General features: G+C 40.0%; 1 protein-coding gene across 4 annotated transcripts in view; it reads right to left on the bottom strand.

Annotated features, from left to right (window-relative positions):
* Positions 1 to 25,284, bottom strand: part of MAST2 (microtubule associated serine/threonine kinase 2) — a 217,028-nt gene that overhangs the window by 124,496 nt on the left and 67,248 nt on the right. For all 4 annotated transcript variants that reach the window (XM_055404056.2, XM_055404057.2, XM_055404058.2 and 1 more), the window contains exon 4: positions 843 to 874. In XM_055404056.2, coding sequence (XP_055260031.2) covers positions 843 to 874 — 32 coding nt within the window. The remainder of the gene's footprint in view (positions 1 to 842; positions 875 to 25,284) is intronic.

Genomic DNA, 25,284 nt, shown 5'->3' with positions numbered 1-25,284 from the left:
TTATGTCTCATGTATTTCTGTAAAGAAACATTTCAAAGCCATTGTTTTAACATAGCCCTATTTCCTTACTGTTTCTCAAATTTGGTTTCTTAGCAAAATTACGGTGGGTATGGGTGCAGGGGCAAAAAAATATAGGCTCTTGGGCCCCAACATGGAGATTTTAATTAAAATAAGTTCAGAATCAGCATTCTAACTGCTTTTTATCATTTAAATGTTTGTTTTTAATCTGCATAATAAGCATTCTAAACGATCGTGATTAGCCAAATTTGCAGTACTACCCCAAAAGAATTCTTGAGAGAAAAAGCAGGCGAAGAAAATATTAGAAATTAAAATACTGGGACAAAGATCATTAATGAATTTCCCTGGGCCCTGAAGCCAGAATGGAACAAACAGGTAAACAATAGCCCTATTCCAACCGTGATCCCAAACTTAGCTTTTGTTTGCCTCAACTTGTTGACCTCTCCCTAGTACCATGTTATGGGACAGATGCAGATGTTAAGAGCTTCAATTTTAACATTCTCAAAGAGCATGACTACTAAACTCAGTAAACTCCAGAACACAAGCATAAGACTGTGATGGGTATTTAATTGGCGGCTTTCTCGCAAATGTTAGACAAAAATTGACATAGAGGAGAGGATTTGGGGTAGGGAGTGATGAGGGAGAGTGGATGAGCTGACCTAGTGAGAGAAGTTGGCTGGCCCACTGGTTTCACTGGCCCAGAAAAGAGTCCACAGAAAAATATACTCATGAATAAGAGTTCTCCGAGTGATAATGAAAACAGTCCCCAGGAGGGATTCCTAAGCAGGAGATCATAATTGCAATCATAACCATCATCTACTTACAAACTGCCTCTTCTTGGAAGGCTCAGCTCCTTCTGAAAAACAAAACACAAACACAGGTTAGAGAGAAAGAAGAACCCATCTTAGTCCTAAAAGGCTGTGCTCTATGACCTAGAAGATTTATAGCATCATTTTAATAATGGCAAAAACTCACTAGCTCTAAAAAATAACATTTTCCTTTGTCTCTTAAATTTTAGTGAAATAATTAAATTTAAGCAGTCCAGCTAACTATCATCTCATTCGTCCTTGCTGAAGATGTTTCACAGAACACTTGCAGCAATCTCACCACTAGATGGAACCAACAGGCCAGTGTAGATTCCAGGTACTCACTGGGCCAGCCATCAACTGCTGATAAATTGTGAAGGATTTGTATCATTAGTCATGGGTATGAAAGGAATGAAAAGAAATATCTTCTTTAATTATAAAGTATTTTTTACAAATAAATTATAGAAAATAATAAAATAGAGATGAAGATACACACCACTGGCATGAGAAATAACCCCTGCAATAGAAGCTGGGCCCCTGGGACATGCTTTCCAAATTTATCAAGTCCCACCTCCCACTGCTGCTGCTGCTAAGTCACTTCAGTCGTGTCCGACTCTGTGCGACCCCACAGACGGCAGCCCACCAGGCTCCCCCGTCCCTGGGATTCTCCAGGCAAGAACACCGGAGTGGGTTGCCATTTCCTTCTCCAATTGTGAAAGTGAAAAGTGAAAGTGTAGTCGCTCAGTCATGTCTGACTTGTAGCGACCCCATGGACTGCAGCCTACCAGGCTCCTCCGTCCATGGGATTTTCTAGGCAAGAGTACTGGAGTGGCTTGCCATTGCCTTCTCCGCCCACCTCCCACTAGTCTCCACTTAACAACTAACTTAATTTTTTGTTTATCTTTTCCATGTATGTCTTTATTTTTTTATTATATATATCCTGAAATAATTACTAGCATTGTTTTATATATTTTTAAATTATATACTTATAGTACTGCATATATTCATCAGCTGAAATCAATTTATACTATAATTAGGAGACTCACCCATGTGAATATATTTCACTTTGGTTCATATAGCTATAGTACAGTGGTCCAATCCATAAATTTTTATAATATTTATTTATTGATTCTCCAGTAAATGGAAACTTAATTTTCTTTCCATGTTTTTCTTATCCAACAAGACAATGCTCCTATTAACATATTATATATGTTTTGTCATCCACATGTATAAAAAGTTTCTTGGTAGTACATACACTTAGATGTGGCATGAACTGAGTCAGAAACTGCATTAGAAATTACTCCCAAAATGATGAGCTTCCCTTGTGGCTCAGCGGGTAAAGAATCTGCCTGCAATGCGGGAGACCTGGGTTCAATCCCTGGATTGGGAAGATCCCCTGGCGAAGGGAATGGCTACCCACTCCAGTATTCTGGCCTGGAGAATTCCATGAACTGTATAGCCCATGGGGTCGCAAAGAGTTGGATGATACCAATTTACCTTCCCCTCCAATCCAAATGTTCAAGCTGGATTTAGAAAAGGTAGAGGAACCAGAGATCAAATTGCCAACATCTGCCAGATCATCAAAAAAGCAAGAGAGTTCCAGAAAAACATCTACTTTGTTTTACTGACTATGCCAAAGCCTTGGACTGTGTGGATCACAACAATCTGTGGGAAATTTTTAAAGAGATGGGAATACCAGACCACCTTACCTGCCTCCTGAGATAAGTGTATGCAGGTCAAGAAGCAACAGTTAGAACTGGACATGGAACAACAGACTGGTTCCAAATTGGGAAGGAGTACATCAAGGCTGTATATTGTCACCCTGTGTATTTAACTTACATTCAGAGTACATCACGAGGAACGCTGGGCTGGATGAAGCACAAGCTGGAATCAAGATTGCCGGGAGAAATATCAATAACCTCAGATATGCAAATGACACCACCCTTATGGCAGAAAGTAAAGAAGAACTAAAGAACCTCTTGATGAAAGAAAAGTGAAAAACTGGCTTAAAGCTCAACATTCAGAAAACTAAGATCATGGCATCTGGTCCCATCACTTCATGGCAAATAGATGGGGAAACAATGGAAACAGTGATAGACTTATTTTGGGGGGCTCTAAAATCACTGCAGATGGTGGCTGCTGCCATGAAATTAAAAGATGCTTGCTCCTTGGAAGAAAAGCTCTGACTAACCTAGATAGCATATTAAAAAGCAGAGACATTACATTTACTTTACCAACAAAGGCCCATCTAGTCAAAGCTATGGTTTTTCCAGTAGTCATGTATGGATGTGAGAGTTGGACTATAAAGAAAACTGAGCACCGAAGAAATGATGCTTTTGAACTGTGATGTTGGAAAAGACTCTTGAGAGTCCCTTGGACTTCAAGGTGATCCAACCAGTCCATCTTAAAGGAAATCAGTCCTGAATATTCATTGGAAGGACTGATGCTGAAGCTGAAACTCCAATACTTCTGGCCACCTGATGCGAAGAACCAACTCACTGGAAAAGACCCTGATGCTGGGAAAGATAGAAGGCAGGAGGAGAAGGGGATGACAGAGGATGAGATGGTTGGATGGCATCACCAACGCGATGGACATGAGTTTGAGTAGGCTCTGGGAATTGATGGACAGGGAAGTGTGGTATGCTGCAGTTCATGGGGTCGCAAAGAGTCAGACACAACTGAGCGACTGAACTGAACTGAACCAACACTTTCTAAGAGTTCTCCTTTCCAAACCTATCTCCCAAACTCCCGACACTTACAATAATCAATTGCCTTCTCAACATCTCAAATCCAACATGTCCAAAACTAAACATGTCCTCTCCTCCAAAACGAGCTCCAACCACAGCCTGTTTATATCTCAGATGTTGGTAATTCTTTTCTTCTGCTGTTTAGACCAAAACTCTGAGCATCTGGACTCCTGTTTTTAACATACACCACATCCCATCCAACAGCAATTCTTAAGTGCTTTAAATTTAAAATACAGTCAGAATAAAACAATGTTTCTCTGTCTCCAAAGACAAATGCTTACACTCTCTTAAAGAAAAACCTTGGATTTAGTCATGTTTCACAAATCAGAATTGGGAACAGGTAATAGCATATACATACTCTCTCTCTCTCTCTCTCTCTCTCTCACACACACACACACACACATACACACACGTATAATATAAAACACCCTCAACAAAGACTAGGTCACCAACAAAACACATCAGACGTATCAAAATTTCTCCAGTTAAATGTATGAGGACCACAATAAATATAATAAAAACTCCAGAGTCTCAATTCAGTTTTGTCACCAGAAGAGCTCAAATGAGGTCATGTTTTACTGTTTAATGGGTTACAGCATCTCTTGGGTTTTGCTATTGTGATCTAAGGACTGATGGTCCTCTCCCCAGCCTCACAACTATCTCCCAACTGGTATCCCATTCCTGCTTCTATCCTTACCCCTCCATGGTCTAATCTCAACATAACACAGTGATCCTTTTAAAGGTCAGTAAGATCATACTCCTGCTCAAAATCCTGGAATGGCTCCCCATTTCATTCATGAATAAAAGTCAAGACCTAGCTAGATGAGCCATCTCCCCTCCCCAGTATCTCTTTGACTTTCTCTCTCCAGTGCACTTGCACACCTTGATCCAGCCACACTAGACTCCATTGTTTGTCAAAGACATCAAATATTCTTCTGCCTTAAAGCCTTGTGCTTATCTGTACACTCTGCCTAAAACGCTCCTCTTCCCTGGCTAACCGCTATGGCCTTCAAATCTCTTGGCTCAATTTTCACCTGAGTTCTTAATGAAGCTTACTACCCTGACAGCTCTATATATTACAACTTGTTTTCCACCCCCCTCACCCTCCTACTCCACTCTACTTTTATAACCTACACATCTTCAATACACCTATCACTTCTAAGGTACTATGTAATTTACTTGTTTATTATGTTTATTGTTAATTTTTTATCTTTACCCACTAGAATCTAAGCTACATGAGTACAGGGATCTTGTCTGTTTTATTTACTAATGCATCTCAATGACTTAGGACAGTGATTGGCAAGTAGTATAACAGATGTTCAAAAAGTATTTGTTGAACAAACTATTTCACATACTCTCCAATACCTGACATTTGTTAGGCTGTTTAATTTTGTTTAATATAATGGCTTTGATCATATCATATATGCTTTTAACCTGCATTTCCCATAATTACTAGTGAAGCTAAACAATGTTTTATATGGTTAGGTCATTAGGGTTTCCTCAACTGTGAATTACCTATTTACAGTGTTCACTTGGTATCAGTGGGGAATTGGTTCCAGAACTCAACAGATAACCAAAACCTGCAGATGTTCAAGTCCCTTAGATACAATGACACGACACATTATATGGTTGGGGGACCCACCAAGACACAGCGCCAAGTCTATATCCTCGGCGATTTTTCTATTAGATTTTCTTTTTTCTTATCAGGTTATAGGCATTCACCTGACATATTCTGGATACTAATTATTTGTGGACTGTTCTTCAGTAGTTAAGACATGTCTGACTCTGCGACTGCAGCACTCCAGGCTTCTCTGTCCTTCACTATCCCCTGGAGTTTACTCAAATTCATGTCCACTGATTTGGTATTATTTCACTAATAAAACCATCTAGGGTCTGGAGGCTTTTATTTAGGACTTTTTGCTTCTACATTAATAAATAAAACTGGGCTATGTACTTTTTCTTCTCAAGTTGTCTTGTTGGTTTCGGCATCATGGTTTATATTATCCTCATAAAATGTGCTAGGAGAGTGTCCTCTTTCTATTTTCTGAAACAATATATGTAAAATTGGGAATATCATTCTTTGAATCTACATGACAGCTCTGGCTTTTTGAATAGTTTAAATAGGTGACATGGGATGGGTTTATTAATACATTTGGGGGCAGTAACAATAAACAAGCTTCCCTGGTGGCTCAGTGGTAAAGAATTTGCCCACCAATGCAGAAGACACCAGAGATGCAGGTTTGAACCCTGGGTCAGGAAGATCCCCTGGAGAAGGAAATGGCAACCCACTCCAGTATTCTTGCCTGGGAAATCCCATGGACAGAGGAGCCTGGTGGGATTCAGTCCATAGGGTCACCAAGATTCGGACATGACTGAACTACTACAGAATAACAAACAAACAATAAACAAAAATTCTATGAAATGCCTATGTACCCCTCTCTGAATCACTTTTAGACAAGGAAATGAATCCATGGAAATCCATCCCTTCTCCTATCCTTACCAATCCTTGCACCTACACAAAAGCCTACATTTGCAAGATGGATGCCCAGGGCTTCATATCAGTACTTCCGGTGCCAAGCTGTCCATAAAGACAGGCCTAAGGCAAAGTGAAACAAGGTAAGGTCTCCAATCAGATAAGGGTAGTCCAAGGAACGATGATTTCCCCAACCTCCCTTTCCCAGGGAATACTCACAGCAGGCTGAGGAGGAAAGCTGCCTAATCAGGAAATTTGGCTAAGGCAAGAAAAGCACTTATTTAGGCAAATAACCATAAATTCTCTGATTCATCACTTACTCTTAGAAAGCACCAGGTAATAACTGACAATACATTACAACCTCCGGTGAAGCCTATTCCATTCAGCCTTCTCGAACCTACTAGTAGTTATCTCTGGACTCTGTATCCTTTATGATCTTTTGATTAGTGCATTCTGAACACATTCAAGTCTATCCCACCGTGATATAAGAAAAAAATTTCCCTTAATCACTATACACCTCTTTTCAATAACTTAGCCTTATAAATGTTTTTTCCTCCTTCACAGTCACATTTCTTGAATGAACTGTCTGCATTCACTGTCTCCAACACATCGCCTCCCATTTTCTTCAACACAATGCAGATATCCCAAGACCCTGCTGCTGCTGCTGCTACGTCACTTCAGTCGTGTCCGACTCTGTGTGACCCCATAGACGGAAGCCCACCAGGCTCCCCCGTCCCTGGGATTCTCCAGGCAAGAACACTGGAGTAGGTTGCCATTTCCTTCTCCAATGTGTGAAAGTGAAAAGTGAAAGTGAAGTTGCTCAGTCGCGTCTGACAGACCCTAGCACCCCATTTTTCCCTCACCCTCCTTACCACCCCATTTAAGCCATTCTTGCCAGGTTAACAATGGTCTTCATGTAAAACCTTCAACACATTTTTAGTGTACCTTTTCTTTTCTGTACTTGACTATTCAGCAGCATCTGACGGTATCTTTCATTCTTCTGTCTTAAATGACTTTTCTATCCATGAAACTACATTCCCCTGTTTTATCTCTTATCATTTGCAGCCTCTTCCTTCATCATTTTGCTCCTCTGTCCATGGAATTCTCCAGGCAAGAATACTGGCGTGGGTAGCCATTCCCTTTTCCAGGGGATGTTCTGGACCCAGGGGTTGAACTCAGGTCTACCTCCATTGCAGGCAGATTCTTTACCATATGAGTCACCAAGAAAGCTCCCCCCCCCCTTTTTTTTTTTCAATCTTCATTTCTTTTCCAGACTTGACTGCTCAGTAGCATCTAACAGTATCAGTCATTCTTCTGTCTTGAATGATTTTTATGTCCATTAAACTACATCCCCCTGTTTTGCATCTTATCATTTGCAGCCTCTTTCTTCAATATCTTAGATGCTTAAATGCTGATGGTCCTTAAAGCTCTCCCTGGAAACACTCCTCTACATGTATTTTACAGATTTGTATCTTCATCCCAGATCTCTCTCCAACTATATAGTTGTATATAGTTTTACAACTATAGCTCAACTTATCTTTCTAGTCAGTCTTGCCCTTTTTCTGTTTTTCATTTCAGTGACGGTACCATCAAACCCAGAGATATTCCTGCTTCTTCACTTTCTCTGACCCAACACATCCAATTATTCATTGAGCCTTGCCAATTCTATCTCCAAAATATCTATCTTTAGCCTGTCAGTTTCACTTTACTTCCATAGCTATGTCCACTAGTCCAAGCCAGCATCATCCTGTAACACCCTCCCAAATGACTTCACTTTAGTTCTGTCCCCCTTGATTCCTAGTGCCCTATTAATGCAAATATCATGTAATAAGTATCTATTTTCTAAGTGACAGTGTATGAATTTAACAAAACAAATACAGTAAGTCAGAAAGATCTTTTTAAAATGCAGAAATAACTAAGTGATTTCTCTTCTTAAAACCCTTCAAGGATAAAGTTTAAAGTCCTTTAGTCTTAAGTCTAAAGTGCCCAGAGGACACTACCTAGCTGCTATTGTCTTCCTTTCTATCATCATTTGCACAATTATCAGGCTTGTTGGAGTTTCGATCTGTTAAACATCCCAAACTCACCCTCACACACACCTTCAGGGCTTCACAGCTATAGTTCTGATTTTTCCTTTGGTCTTTTTATACATTCTTGGACCTTAGCTTAAACCTCATTTCTTCTGAGAAGATTTCCCTACACAGTTTTCTCAGCCTGCTGCTGCTGCTAAGTCTCTTCAGTCATGTCCGACTCTGTGCGACCCCATAGATGGCAGCCCACCAGGCTCCCCTGTCCCTGGGATACTCCAGGCAAGAACACTGGAGTGGGTTGCCATTTCCTTCTCCAATGCATGAAAGTGAAAAGTGAAAGTGAAGTCACTCAGCCGTGTCCGACTCTTCGAGACGCTATCGGCTGCAGCCTACCAGGCTCCTCCGTCCGTGGGATTTTCCAGGCAAGAGTACTAGAGTGGACTGCCATTGCCTTCTCTGTTCCTCAGCCTACCTCTAACTCTTTACTGCAATTAGTTGCTTGTCTGTTTTCTCAGACTGACTGTTAGCTGGAGAAGGAGAGATCAGTCTTACTCACAATTATATTACTAGTACCCAGCACAAACCTGGTCTAGTAGGTACCAAATGAACATTTGATGAATAATCAGTGAATCAGTAATGTAAGTGAATGCTACTTACTATTTTTATTATCACTATCATTATTATAAGGCTCATATAGGGTCTTGCTCACTGGAGTTTTATTGATGGAAACTGTCAAATGCAATTATGTCAGCAAAAGAGGCTTTACTGGAGAAAGGATATGCTCTGCTATCACTTATTTACTGACTGTCTTCAGGATGGTAGCTATTTCACTGACTGATTTTTATTGTTTTTTTCTTTAAATTTTCAGGACGGGAAGGAGTGGAAGCCATTACCTACCAAGGAAATCCACTTTTAAGTGGCCTTAAAAGGACCATTATTCCCAAATACAAGGTTTTTCCTCTGGCAGCAAGCATTCTGCTTGGATGCACAAAAACTTTCCTTTCCTGAATAGCAAATGTACCATTACTACTGTTCTGGGCATAATGGTGTTTTAGCTCCACTTATTCACACTTGAGTGTGGGTGTATCCTGAGGTCAGGAACCAAGGGGGAAATGAGTATATATGGAGATATGGTATGCCTATCAAACTCCAAATTTTTCACTCCTCTTTTTTTTTTTTTTATTAAATTCAGATGTCCTCATCATGAGAACAGGTTCCAATGACAGAATATTTACATTATGCAATAATATTAAGAAACATGGAAAAGAGCACAAAATTTGAATTTACGAAAATTAGGTTCGTATTCTCAATAACATATAACTTGTGCCTGGAATTTTACCTACCTCTAAGGAATAGATGAGCTTCCCTAGTGGCTTAATGGTAAAGAATTTGCCTTGCCAATGCAGGAGATGTGGATTTGATCCCTGGATTGCAATGATCCATGAGGAAGGAAATGGTAACCCACTCCAGTATTTTTGCCTGGGAAAACCCATGGACAGAGGAGCTTGGAGGGCTACAGTCCAAGGGGTTACAAAAGAGCTGGACACAACTTAGCAACTAAAAAACAACAAGGGCTAGATATCATGCTTATAAAGGTCAAATAAAACAAGGTATACGAAAGCATTTTATTCTGTAAATTTTGACACAGATGGTATGTGTTGTTCTCATATGAATCTGAAGAATAGTAAAAAGTTTGATGATCCTTACAAGAGATTTCTGCATGGTATGAAGAAATACCAGGGCTGAGTCAAAAAAATATTTTAACACAGTTCTACTACTTACTCTACTCATAAATCCTGGTCAGTCATTAAACTTTTCTAAATCTAGTTTTTCTTATCTGCACACCTGAGATAAAAACATCTATTTTGCCTATCTCAAAAGTTATTCCAAGGCTAAATAAGAAAATACATTTAAAAGCTTAAGGTTTTTTCATATAAAAAGATGCTCCATATCATATGGCATCAGGGAAATGCAAATCAAAATAATAATGAGATAGTGAATTTTCAAACTACTGAACAATTGTGCTTATTTTGCATGCTAGTAAAGTTTATGCTGGAATGGGTGAATTTAACTCGGATGACCATTATATCTACTACTGTGGGCAGGAATCCCTTAGAAGAAATGGAGTAGCCATCATGGTCAACAAAAGAGTCCGAAATGCAGTACTTGGATGCAATCTTAAAAATGACAGGATGATTTCTGTTCGTTTCCAAGGCAAACCATTCAATATTACAGTAATCCAGGCCTATGCCCCAACCAGTAATGCTGAAGAAGCCGAAGTTAATCGGTTCTATGAAGACCTACAAGACCTTTTAGAACTAACACCCAAAAAAGATGTCCTTTTCATTCTAGGGGACTGGAATGCAAAAGTAGGAAGTCAAGAAACACCTGGAGTAACTGGCAAATTTGGCCTTGGAACACGGAATGAAGCAGGGCAAAGGCTAATAGAGTTTTGTCAAGAGAATACACTGGTCATAGCAAACGCCCTCTTCCAACAACACAAGAGAAGACTCTACACATGGACATCACCAGATGGTCAACACCGAAATCAGATTGATTATATTCTTTGCAACCAAAGATGGAGAAGCTGTATACAGTTAGCGAAAACAAGACCAGGAGCTGACTGTGGCTCAGATCATGAACTCCTTATTGCGAAGTTCAGACTTAAATTGAAGAAAGTAGGGAAAACCACTAGACCATTCAGATATGACCTCAATCAAATCCCTTATGATTATGCAGTGGAAGTGAGAAATAGATTTAAGGGACTAGATCTGATTGATAGAGTGCCTGATGAACTCTGGACGGAGGTTCGTGACATTGTACAGGAGACAGGGGCCAAGACCATCCCCATGGAAAAGAAATGCAAAAGAGCGAAATGGCTGTCTGAGGAGGCCTTACAAATAGCTGTAAAAAGAAGAGAGGCGAAAAGCAAAGGAGAAAAGGAAAGATATAAGCATCTGAATGCAGAGTTCCAAAGAATAGCAAGGAGAGATAAGAAAGCCTTCCTCAGTGATCAATGCAAAGAAATAGAGGAAAACAACAGAATAGGAAAAACAAGAGACCTCTTCAAGAAAATTAGAGATTCCAAGGGAACTTTTCATGCAAAGATGGGCTCGATAAAGGACAGAAATGGTAGGGACCTAACAGAAGCAGAAGATATTAAGAAGAGGTGGCAGGAATACACAGAAGAACTGTACAAAAAAGATCTTCACGACCAAGATAGTCACGATAATGTGATCACTGACCTAGAGCCAGACATCTTGGAATGTGAAGTCAAGTGGGCCTTAGAAAGCATCACTAGGAACAAAGCTAGTGGAGGTGATGGAATTCCAGTTGAGCTATTTCAAGTCTTGAAAGATGATGCTGTGAAAGTGCTGCACTCAATATGCCAGCAGATTTGGAAAACTCAGCAGTGGCCACAGGACTGGAAGAGGTCAGTCTTCATTCCAATCCCAAAGAAAGGGAATGCCAAAGAATGCTCAAACTACCGCACAATTGCACTCATCTCACACGCTAGTAAAGTCATGCTCAAAATTCTCCAAGCCAGGCTTCAGCAGTATGTAAACCGTGAACTCCCAGATGTTCAAGCAGGTTTTAGAAAAGGCAGAGGCACCAGAGATCAAATTGCCAACATCCGCTGGATCATGGAGAAAGCAAGAGAGTTTCAGAAAAACATCTATTTCTGCTTCATTGACTATGCCAAAGCCTTTGACTGTGTGGATCACAATAAACTGTGGAACATTCTGAAAGAGATGGGAATCCCAGACCACCTGACCTGCCTCTTGAGAAACCTGTATGCAGGTCAGGAAGCAACAGTTAGAACCAGTCATGGAACAACAGACTGGTTCCAAATAGGAAAAGGTGTACGTCAAGGTTGTATATTGTCACCTTGCTTATTTAACTTATATGCAGAGTACATCATGAGGAACGCTGGGCTGGAAGAAGCACAAGCTGGAATCAAGATTGCTGGGAGAAATATCAATAACCTCAGATATGCAGATGACACTACCCTTATGGCAGAAAGTGAAGAGGAACTCAAAAGCCTCTTGGTGAAAGTGAAAGAGGAGAGTGAAAAGGTTGGCTTGAAGCTCAACATTCAGAAAACAAAGATCATGGCATCTGGTCCCATCACTTCATGGGAAATAGATGGAAAAACAGTGGAAACAGTGTCAGACTTTGTTTTTTTGGGCTCCAAAATCACTGCAGATGCTGATTGCAGCCATGAAATTAAAAGACGCTTGCTCCTTGGAAGGAAAGTTATGACCAACCTTGATAGTATATTAAAAAGCAGAGACATTACTTTGCCGACCAAGGTCCGTCTAGTCAAGGCAATGGTTTTTCCCGTGGTCATGTATGGATGTGAGAGTTGGACTGTGAAGAAAGCTGATCGCCGAAGAATCGATGCTTTTGAACTGTGGTGTTGGAGAAGACTCTTGAGAGTCCCTTATACTGCAAGGAGATCCAACCAGTCCATTCTAAAGGAGATCAATCCTGGATGTTCACTGGAGGGACTGATGCTAAAGCTGAAACTCCAATACTTTGGCCACCTCATGAGACGAGTTGACTCACTGGAAAAGACTCTGATGCTGGGAAAGGTTGGGGGCGGGAGGAGAAGGGGACGACGGAGAATGAGATGGCTGGATGGCATCACCGATTCTGTGGACATGAGTTTGAGTGAACTCCGGGAGTTGGTGATGGACAGGGAGGCCTGGCGTGCTGTGATTCATGGGGTCGCGGAGAGTCGGACACGACTGAGCGACTGAACTGAACTGAACTGAACTGAAAGTTTATGCTCAAAATTCATCAAGCTAGACTTCAGCAGTATGTGAACTGAGAACTTCCAGAAGTACAAGGTTTAGAAAACATAGAAAAACAAATTGCCAACATACACTGGATCATAGAGAAAGCAAGGGAATTCCAGAAAAGCATCTACTTTTGCTTCACCAACAACGCAAAAACCTTTGGATCACAACTAATTGGAAAATTCTTAAAAAAGAAAAAAAAAACAGCATGGGAATACCAAACTACCTTACCTGTCTCCTGAGAAACCTGTATGCATCAAGAAGCAACAATTAGAACCTCACATGGAACAACTGATTAGTTCAAAATTGGGAAAGGAGTACGAAAAGGGTGTATACTGTCACCCTATTTATTTAACTTCTATGCAGAATACATTGTGTGAAATGACAGGCTGGATGAATCACAAGCTGGAATCAAAACTGCTAAGAGAAATATTAACCTCAGATATGCAGATACCACCACCCAAATGGCAGAAAATGAAGAGCAAGTAAAATGCCTCTTGACGAGGGTGAAAGAGGAGAGTAAAAAGGCTGGCTTAAAATCAACATTGAAAAAACTAAGATCATGGCATCCAGTTCTATCACTTCATGGCAAACAGATGGGGAAACAATGGAAACAGTGACAGATTTCCCCTGCTTGGGCTCTAAAATCACTGCAGATGGTGACTGCAGCCTAAAAGACACTTGCTCCTTGGAAGAAAAGCTATGAAAAACCTACACAAACCTAGTGTGCTAAAAAACCAAAGATACCACTTTGTCAACAAAGGTCCATATAGTCAAAGCTATGGTTTTTCCAGTAGTCATGTACAGTTGTGGGAGCTGGACCATAGAGAAGGCAGAGGGCCGAAGAATTTATGGTTTTGAACTGTGGTAATGGAGAAGACTCTTGAGAGTCCCTTGGATAGCAAGGAGATCAAACCAGTCAATCTTAAATGAAATCAACTCTGAATACTCAATGGAAGGACTGATGCTGAAGCTGAATCTCCAGTATTCTGGCCACCTGATACAAAGAGCCAACTCACAGGAAAAGACCCTGATGCTAGGAAGGATTGAAAGTAGAAGAAGATAGCAACAGAGGAGGAGACGGTTGGATGGCAAAATCAATGCAATGGACATGAACTTGAGCAAATTCTGGGAGATAGTAAGGGACAGGGAAGCCTGACGTGCTGTAGTCCATGCGGTCACATAGAGTCAGACACAACTTGGTGAATGAACAACAATAACATGGCTTTTCTGTTAGTCATGTACAGATGTGAGAGATGGACCATAAAGAAGGCTGAGTGCCAAAGAATTGATGTTTTCTAATTGTGGTGCTGGAGAAGACTTTTGAGAGTCCCATGGACTACAAGGAGATCAAACCAGTCAATCCTAAAGGATAGCAACCCTGAATATCCATTGGAAGAGCAGATGCTGAAGCTCCAATACTTTGGCCACCTGACACAAAGAGCCAACTCACTGGAAAAGATCCTGATGCTGGGGAAGATTGAAGGCAAAAGGAGAAGGGAGCAACAGAGGATGAGATGGTTAGATAACATCACCAACTCAATGGTCATGAATTTGAGCAAAATCTGGGAGATAGTGAAGGACAGACAAGCCTAGCACGCTGCAGTTCATGGGGTCACAAAGAAAGGACATGACTTAGCAACTGAACAATAACATCACTACACACCTATAAGAACGGCTAAAATCTGGAACACTGACAACACCAAATGCTGGTGAGGATATGGAGCAATAGGAACTCTCATTCATTGCTGGTGGGAATGCAAATTGGTACAGCCACTTTGGAAGACAATTTGGCAGTTCCTTATAAAACTAAACATAGTCATACCCCGGTGGTCCAGTGGCTAAGACTCCATGCTCCCAATGCAGGGGACCCAGATTCGACCCTTGGTCACGGAACCAGATCACACATGCTGCAACTAAGAGCTCTGACGCCACAACTAAAGATCCTGCATGTCACAACGTAAACCGAAGATTCCACATGCAACAACTAAGACACTGATGAAAGAAATCAAAGATGACATAAACAAATGGAGAGATATTCCATGTTCCTGGGTTGGAAGAATCAATATTGTGAAAATGACTATACTACCTAATGTAATCTACAGATTCAGTGCAATCCCTACCAAATTACCAATGGCATTTTTCATAGAACTAGAACCAAAAATTTTACAATTCATATGGAAACACAAAAGACACCGAAAAGTCAACGCAATCTTGAGCAAGAACAACGGAGCTAGAGGAATCAACTTTCCTGACTTCACAATACAACAAGGCTGCAGTCATCAAAACAGTATGGTATTGGCAAAAAACAGAAATACAGACCAGACCAATGGAACAAGACAGAAAGCCCAGAGATAAACCCATGCACCTATGGGCACCTTATCTTTGACAAAGGAGGCAAGAATATACAATGGGGAAAGATAGTCTTTTCAATAAATGGTGCTGGGAGAACTGGACAGCTATGTGTAGAAGAATGAAATTAGAACATTTCCTAACACTATATACAAAGATAAACTCAAAATGGATTAAAAACCTAAATGTAAGACCAGAAACCATAAAACTCTTAGAGGAAAACACAGGTAGAACACTGTATGACATAAATCATAGCAAGATCCTCTATGACCCACCTCCTAGAGAAATGAAAATAAAAACAAAAATAAAGAAGTGGGACCTAATTAAACTTAAAAGCTTTAGCACAGCAAAGGAAACTATAAACAAGTTGAAAAGACAACCCTCAGAATGGGAGGAGATAATAGCAATGGAACAACTGACAAAGGATTAATTTCCAAAATATAAAAACTGCTCATTCAAACTCAATACCTGAGAAACAAACAACCTAATTAAAAAGTGGTCAAAAGACCTAAACAGACATTTCTCCAAAGAAGACATACAAATAGATAATAAATACATGAAAAGATGCTCAACATCACTCATTATTAGAGAAATGCACTACATTTCTAAAACTACACTGAAGTATCACCTCAAACCCATCAGAATGGCCATCATCAAAAAATCTACAAACAATAAATGTTGGAGAGGGTGTGGAGAAAAGGGAATCTTTTTGCAAGGTTGATAGGAATATAAATTGATACAGCCACTATAGCCACTACAGAAGATAGTACAGAGGTTGCTTAAAAACTAGGAATAAAACTACCATATGACCCAGCAATCCCACTACTAGGCATATACCCTGAGAAAACCAAAATTGAAAAAGACACATGTACCCCAGTGTTAACTGCAGTACTATTTACAACAGCTAGGACACGGAAGCAACCTAGATGCCCATCAACAGATGAATGGATAAAGAAGCTGTGGTACATATAAACAATGGAATATTAGTCAGCCATAAAAAGGAATGCATTTGAGTCCATTCTAATGAGGTGGATGAACCTAGAGCCTATTATACAGAGTGAAGTAGGTCAGAAAGAGAAAAACAAATATCAGTTATTAACACATTTATATGGAATCTGGCAGAAAGTGAAGAGGAACTAAGAAGCCTCTTGATGAAAGTGAAAGAGGAGAGTGAAAAGGTTGGCTTGAAGTTCAACATTCAGAAAACAAAGATCATGGCATCTGGTCCCATCACTTCATGGGAAATAGATGGGAAAACAGTGGAAACAGTGTCAGACTTTATTTTTGGGGGCTCCAAAATCACTGCAGATGCTGACTGCAGCCATAAAATTAAAAGACGTTTGCTCCTTGGAAGGAAAGTTATGACCAACCTAGATAGCATAGTAAAAAGCAGAGACATTACTTTGCCAACCAAGGTCCGTCTAGTCAAGGCTATGGTTTCTCCCGTGGTCATGTATGGATGTGAGAGTTGGACTGTGAAGAAAGCTGACTGTCGAAGAATTGATGCTTTTGAGCTGTGGTGCTGGAGAAGACTCTTGAGAGTCCCTTGGACTGCGAGGAGATCCAACCAGTCCATTATAAAGGAGATCAATCCTGGGTGTTCATTGGAAGGAAATGCTAAAGCTGAAACTCCAATACTTTGGCCACCTCATGCGACGAGTTGACTCACTGGAAAAGACTCTGTTGCTGGGAGGGATTGGGGGCAGGAGGAGACGGGGACGACAGAGAATGAGATGGCTGAATAGCATCACCAACTCGATGGACATGAGTTTGAGTGAACTCCGGGAGTTGGTGATGGACAGGGAGGCCTGGCGTGCTGTGATTCATGGGGTCGCAAAGAGTCAGACACAATTGAGCGACTGAACTGAACTGAATGGAATCTAGAAAGATGGTACTGATGAACCCATTACAGCGCAGCAATGGATACGCAGACATACAGAACAAGCATATGGACACAGGGTGGAGGGAGGAAGGAGAGGGTGGAACGAATGGAGACAGTAACATGGAAACATATACACTACCATAGGTAAAATAGATAGCTGGTGGGAATTTGCTGTATGACTCAGGGAACTCAAAACAGGGCTCTGTGACAACTTACAGGGGTGGGATGGGGTGGGAGGTTCAAGAGGGAGGGGACGTATGTATACCTATGGCTGATCCATGCTGATGTATAGCAGAAGACAATACAATATCTCAAAGTAATTATCCTTCAATTAAAAAATAAATGATTTTTTAAAAAAGCTAAAATACTCATTTCTTAACCCAGCAATTGCACTCCTTGATACTTACCTGAAGGAGTTAAAAAATTATATCCACATAAAAACCTCCACATAGATGTTTAGAGCAGCTTTATTAATAATGGCTAAAACCTGGAAACAATCAAAATGTGCTTCAGTAGGTAAACAGATAAATAAACTGCAGTATACGCAGACAATGGAATATTATTCAGCACTAAAAAGAAATGAGCTATTGAATCATGAAAGGGCATGAAGGAAAGTTAAATGCATATTACTAAGTGAAAGAAATCAATCTGAAAAGATTACCAATCTGTAATCTGTATGATTACAACTATATGATGTTCTAGAAAAGGCAAACTATGGACACAGTAAAAAGATCAGTGGTTGCCAGAGATTGAGGGAGGGGGAGATGAACAGGCATAACAGAGGACTTTTGGGGCAGTGAAAATATTCTGTATATTATAATGACATATATATGTCATCATACATTTGTCCCAACCCACAGAATATATAACACCAACAGTGAATCCTAAAGTAAACTAAGGCCTTTGGGTGATTCGTTCCGTTCCGTTCTGTTCAGTCGCTCAGTCGTGTCCGACTCTTTGCGACCCTGTGGACTGTAGCCTACCAGGCTTCTCCGTCCATGGGATTCTCCAGGCAAGAATACTGGAGTGGGTTACCATTTCCTTCTCCAGGGGATCTTCCCGACCCAGGGATCGAACCCGGGTCTCCCGCATTGGAGGCAGACGCTTTAACCTTGGAGAATCAACTTTGTGTGATTAAGATAAATTAATGTAGGTTCAGCCTTGGTTAAAAAAACAAACCAAAAAGTACCATTCTCGTGAATGATACTGGTAATAGAGAAGATTATGTATGTGTGGGGGGCAAAAAATACATAAGAAATATCTGACCTTCCTCTCAGTTTTGCTGTAAATCTAAAATTACTCTTAAAAAAAACTCCTTCCCACTCAAAAAAAAAAATTTAGAGTTTGACAGTCTGAATTATCATTAATAATAAGTTGCATTTTTCTAATCTGACCCACCTCCAACAGGGTTTAAAAGCTAATGGATGAATTGTTATTCTCCAAATACTAACTCTGCTCCCAAAACTCAAGGATATATTGTTTAGAGTCTCTGCAATTTTTATTATCATTTTAGATCCCTCAAGTTATCATATTTTGACACTGCTTGCCAAAAATGATGTAGCTCTCTTTTCTTGAACTATATTCTTAAGCGGCAAAGAAAGCTGTAATACTAAATTCTAAAGAAATAACCATTCACTCCCTTTCACTTTTCCACCAAGCAAACATCTAAAGGTATTACACACAAAACAAGATGGTGCTGCTTACATGAGGAATCACTGTCTACATGCATTACTCATTATTCACAATGACAAAATCCATAAAGTATTTCCAAAGAAAAGACAAAAGCCAAGTGTCTAAAGGCAATAAACACTACCCCCACAAGTAAATATGCAAGCCAAGAGTCACAAGGCTGGCATTTGTCCTTTCTATCAATAGCCACCAGCATGGAGATGACTGTGCATCAAAGCTATCTCTGCCTAAGGCAGCTCCCAGTCAGAATCTCCTTCACATTTTCTATTTGAATTCTCACTTATATTCGTTCACTCCTCTTCTACTAAGTAGCAGCACCCTTCCGAGAAAAGGAAATTAATAGTTTCCTGATGGCTCAGCAGGTAAAGAATCCACCTCAATGTGGGAGACCTGGGTTGGATCTCTGGGATGGGAAGATCCCCTGGAGAAGAGAACAGCTACCCACTCCAGTATTCTGGCCTTGAGAATTCCATGGACTGTACAGTCCATGGGGTCGCAGAGTCGGACATGAATGAGCAACTTTCACTTTCAAGAAACATAACTCAACTTTCCACTCCATTGGAAATGGGTAGAGGGTTGGGTTTTGGAGACAACTTCTCAGCTAACATATAAAAGCACAGGGGGGTGGGGGTGGGGGGAGAGGGTATTCTCCACAACTAAAAGACTAGATATCTCTTCACAGAACTTGTAAGTAAATTCACACAGTGTGCCTCACATAAATAACACTGTTTGGAGCGACAGCAGGAGTGGAGAAAAACACTCAAGGGACCCCTCAGAATCCACTGCTGATAACAATACCATCCTATATTTCAGTGACCAACTGGGTGAAAGAAGACAAATATTTTATTTTTTTTTTGAAATACACTATTAAATATAGAAAAAAATGCATGTAAGCATACAACTCAAATTTTTGCAAACTGAACATACTAGTGTAACCAACAGCCAGGTTTTTAAAAAATGAATTATAACCATCAGTCTAGAAGCATCCTCACGTCCCCTCTTCCAGTCACTATCTACATTCCCCAGGAAAACCACTATCTTCATTTCTCAACTTTATAGGTCAGTTTTGCTTTTTAGACATCTTCTTTACATGGAATATAGAGTATATGCTTTTCTGCAACCAGCACTTGTGTTCAACATATGTCCAATTCAAATCTCAGAAGGCAACAAGTAAATGCAAGTGTTACAATATCTGAAGAGATAATGGCTAAAGTGTCAGTCACTCAGTCGTGTCTGACTCTTTGTGACCCCATGGACTGTAGCCCACCGGCTCCTCTGTCCATGGAATTCTCCATGCAGGAATACTGGAGTGGGTAGCCATTCCCTTCTCCAGGGTATCTTCCTGACCCAGGGATAGAGCCCAGGTCTCCACATTGCAGGCAGATTCTTTACTGTCTGAGCTACCAGGGAAGCCCCAGTAAGAAGCCTAAAACCCAAAAAGAAATACTGAACAAGAAAACTAGTAAAGATACATAAATTTCAGTAAGTACTGCTGCTGCTGCTGCTGCGTCACTTCAGTCGTGTCCGACTCTGTGTGACCCCATAGACAGAAGCCCACCAGGGTCCCCCGTCCCTGGGATTCTCCAGGCAAGGACACTGGAGTGGGTTGCCATTTCCTTCTCCAGTGTGTGAAAGTGAAAAGTGAAAGTGAAGTCGCTCAGTCGTGTCTGACCCTTAGCGACCCCACGGACTGCAGCCTACCAGGCTCCTCCCTCCATCCATGGAATTTTCTAGGCAAGAGTACTGGAGTGGCTTGCCATTGCCTTCTCCGCAGTAAGTACTGGCTATATAAAATAACAACAATAAATAGAAACAACTAACTTGTAAAATTTTTAAAAACGAACTAAAATGCTAAACAAACAATAGCACGTATTTTTGGCGGGGTTGATGGGAAAGAAGGAGTCTCTTTTTCAGGAGGGGGGGTTAAAATCTGAATTTGTTCTAACTCACCAGTAGAGTTAGAAAAATCATACAAGAACACAACCTAAAAACTAATCAGTACTTTTAAATGGCAAAGAAGAATCACAGCAGTAAAGCATGGACATGCAGGACATGGAATGCAAGAAATAATATGGAAGGAACCATGTATGACAAATGTAAATGGACAAGTTTATCAGTATAGACGGTGGGGGTGGTGGTGCGGGGGGGAAGAAGCTACTGCATGCCATTAGAAACAGATACACCAAAAGCAAAATTACACTAGAAAAGTTAAAATAAAGGGATAGTTGGTTTTAGAAAACTAATGAAACAGATCTCAAATAATACAGAAGGAAACACATCAAACTAGTAACAGCTAATTAAAAGAAAACCAAAGAATCAAAGAAACAGAGATCTTAAAGACATTAGAAAAAGAAACGGAGGAACCTAAGAACAACAGTGGTCTTTGAGATATAAATATTGCAAACTCAAATACTTTCAGGGGCCAGTAAAGTAACATATTTCATCAAATCTCAAAAACTACTAATTGCAACAGATGCCATTATTTTAGGTATCAGCCAAAAAAAAAAAAATTAAGCAAAACAAAATAACCACTGTCAATTAAACTATAGCAAACCATCAAAAGTAACATACTACCATATCAGAGCTGTTAAAAAGTAAACCTATGAGAGCCTTAAAATGATAAAATATAGTAAACGTATGAAGCAACAAAATATAAAATGAGAAACCTTTGGTGGTCAATTTTTCTTAAAATCTACAAAAGTAGTCAAATAAAACACATCTACAGGAAGTGGTCTGCAGTCCTTCAAACTGTGATCCTGATTCACATAGGAGAATACAAGAATTTAATTCAGAGATGATAAGGGGTTGCAATTTTAGAATGTTATAAGATATTCTATTCATAATAACTCCATGTATAAAAATATGTACTGTTAGTGAAAGTATGTTGTTAAAAGAGCAAATTCTAAGAAGTAGAAGAGAACTCTAAAGTTCTGAAGCTGGCTCAATTTTCTGCAAAGATATTGAAATTATCCACGATGACATTAGTTGCTACACTGGGATGATGACCAGGAGGTTGACAGGTACAGAAAGGGGAGAACAACACTGAAGAATGAGAAACTGTTGGAGAACATAAATGAATATGGAAAAAATAATCCAAAAAAAAGTCTGTTTTGACTGTAACATAGGAGTATACTATAAAGCACAGAGCAAAAAAAGAAAGCATATAGATAAATCACTCGATTTTTAAAGGCATCCAATTTACTGACATGATGAAAATATTTAATGGTACTAAGGATTGTTGAGTACAATTGCAATTTTTCTTATTTTATCAAACTCCCCACAAAAAGAATAACAAAATTTAGAACACCAGGAGGAAATTATTAGGTTACATGATTATTCATATGTTGCTATCATTTTAAAAATGAAATAACTTTCAAAAAGAATGTTTGAAGTCTAGTTGGTTCTTAAAGATTTTTGTTTTTAAGACTAAAATCTAAACTGAACTGCATCTTGTATGATGATCATAATTTATTAGGATAGTCATAATTTTCAAAATTAAAAATCCCAAGAAAGCTTTGTGAACAATAATGCTTCCTAGTATGTACTATGCTATCATATGTTTTCCAAAACAGTCAGGTACCCCTGAATGATGGCACTTGCACTTTTGAACATCAAAGGCAGAAAATCAAGAAAGAAACATTGCACAGTTTTTGCCTGAAGGCACAGCATATTCTCAATTCAGAATCTGGACTCTATACAATGATGGGCAATTACTTTGTTTGCCTTACAGGCAAATACTTACTTACCACGTTATAGAAATGATGACACTAAGAGAGTTGATAATAAAAGTTTGTACATGGTGGCTAGTCAGGTGACCCTTCAAAGTTAAAATAACCTCCATAAAGTTGACTGGGAAATAATACAAATAGAAAAGCACCTTCTTCCACTCACAAGGAACTGCAATTTCAAATCTCTCACACTGCAGCTACTCCAAAAGCAGGAGTAAGATGAGAGCCAATTTTTACCATATGGAAGACCCAAACCTCAACTGCTCTTCAAGTAAAATGATGTCAGTCCCTACACAGGATGGAGGCTCCTCCAGTTTAAAAGAAAAACGCTCACACATAATCTCCCAGAGGTCTAAAAGGACCCAGGGGTGCTGTAGTGTGTGAATGTGCGGACTGAAACCACTATAGATCTTTTTTCTATTATTAATAAGTAGGAAGCCAGCTGAAAAAGAAGCCACTAGCTGAGCAAAAGACTCAAGATCACCCAACTGTGAAACCCATCCAAACTATGGATTTCCATACTTGTGAGTCAATATATTTCTTCAATATTTCAACCGCTCAGGGTCAAGTTTTCTGTTACTTTCAGTTCAGCTTATTCTGACCTATATCTATAGCCCAGTCACTTTTATAAGCTGTCTGTCCTTGAGGAAGTTACTGAGCTCCACATAGCTGAAAAAGAAAGGCCAATCAGAAAGCCTCCAATGCTATCATGCTCTTCCAATCTATTAATCATTCTTGCCTTTTGGACCACAGCAGTCTCCTTACTGGTCTTCCTGCTGCAGCCCTTGCTTTTTACTCTCAAATGTACTAAGCAAAGCCAGACAGAGAAAGACAAATACTGTATGGTATCACTTATATGTGGAATTTAAAAAATAATACAAATGAAAGTATACACAAAACAGAAACAGAGCTACTGACGTAGAAAACAAACCTGTCGTCACCAAAAGGGGAGAGGGAAGTGGGGAAGGACAAATTAGGGGTATGAGATTAACAGATACAAGCTTACTATGTATAAATTAGATATGTAACAAGGATATATTGTATAACACAAGGAATTATAGCCATCATTCTACAGTAACTTTTAATGGAAAAAATACTGAATTCTGTACACTTGAAACTAATATCAATACTACAAATCAACTATACTTCAATATTTTTTATTGAAGGATAATTGCTTCACAGAATTTTGCTATTTGCTGTCAAACCTCAACATGAATCAGCCATAGGTATACATATATACCCTCCCTTTTGAACCTCCCTCCCATCTCCCTCCCCATCCCACCCCTCTAGGTTGATACAGAGCCCCTGTTTGAGCTTCCTGAGTCATACAGCAAATTCCCATTGGTTATCTATTTTACATATGGTAATGTAAGTTTCCAGGTTATTCTTTCCATACATCTCACCCTCTCCTCCCCTCTCCCCATATTGCCAATTCAATATTTTTTAATTTTAAAGAAAGGCATTGAGAGTTTTTCAAAATTTCACCACGGTTATATGGTTAGCATGGGGCAGAACTGTAATTTGAATCAACTTTCTGTTTCTTCTTTAAAATTATCTATACCTGAAAATGCAGATAATATGTGTTTGTCATCAACATCATGATGACTGACTGAGGTAATGTATAGTCTAACAATGCAGGAAACAAAACAGGCACACAATGAATGCACTATTTACTATACTGGTATCTCTCAGGGCTTCCCAGGTGGTACAGGGGTAAAGAATACCCCTGCCAATACAGGAGACACAAGAGACACAGGTTCGATCCATGAGTTGGGAAGATCACTTGGAGTAGTAATGGCAACCCACTTCAGTATTCTTGCCTGGAAAATTCCAAGGACAGAGGAGCTTGGTGGTCTACAGTCCATGGGGTTGCAAAGGTATCTCTCAGGAAACCTGACAAAGAAAGTTGGATGATCAAAGTAGACTGCGTCTTCGCTGATTTTCTGGAAAGCTTTAAGAAGTCTAACTTGTTCAACAAAAAGTTGTTAGTAAGGCCCGGATATTCATTTGGATTTTCATCTTCTCCTCTGAGGTTACCCGGTAAATTATCTGGATCACTGGGTGAAGTGAAAGTTGCTTAGTCGTGTCCAACTCTTTGCGACTCCATGGACTGTACAGTCCATGGAATTCTCCAGGTCAGAATACTGGAATGAGTAACTCTTCCCTTCTCCAGGGAATCTTCCCAACCCAGGGATCCAACCAGGTCTCACACATTGCAGGTGGATTCTTTACCAGCTGAGCCACCAGGGAAGCCCAAGAATACTGGAGTGGTAGCCTATCCCTTCTCCAGGGGATCTTCCTGATCCAGGAACTAGACCTGGGTCTCCTTCATTGCAGGCAGATTCTTTACCAACTGAGCTATCAGTGAAGCCTGGACCACTGGGTACACTTTAGCTTTTATGTGTTTATGTAAACAAATCTAAAATCAGCTCTTAAAGTTTTATGTTAACAATTTACCTGTTTAAAACAAATAATCCAAACTGCTGCTTTTCATGAATTACTTCTATTTCAGAATGTTCCAATGCAGTCTTCTAGAGGGTAAAGTGAAAGTGAAAGTTCCTAAGTCGTGTCCAACTCTTTGCAACCCCATGGACTATACAGTCCATGGAATGCTCCAGGCCAGAACACTTGAGTGGATAATGGATAGCTGTTCCCCTTTCCAGGGGATCTTCCCAACCCAGGGGTCAAGCCCAGGTATCCCACATTGCAGGTAGATTCTTTACCAGCTGAGCCACCAGGGAAGCCCAAGAATACTGG

Source organism: Moschus berezovskii, chromosome 4 (genome assembly GCF_049115385.1).
Source record: "Moschus berezovskii isolate FMDL1 chromosome 4, NW_MosBer_1.0, whole genome shotgun sequence".
NCBI lineage: Eukaryota > Metazoa > Chordata > Mammalia > Artiodactyla > Moschidae > Moschus > Moschus berezovskii.
The sequence above is the reverse complement of the archived record's forward strand: the minus strand, read 5'-3'. Positions and strand labels throughout refer to the sequence as shown.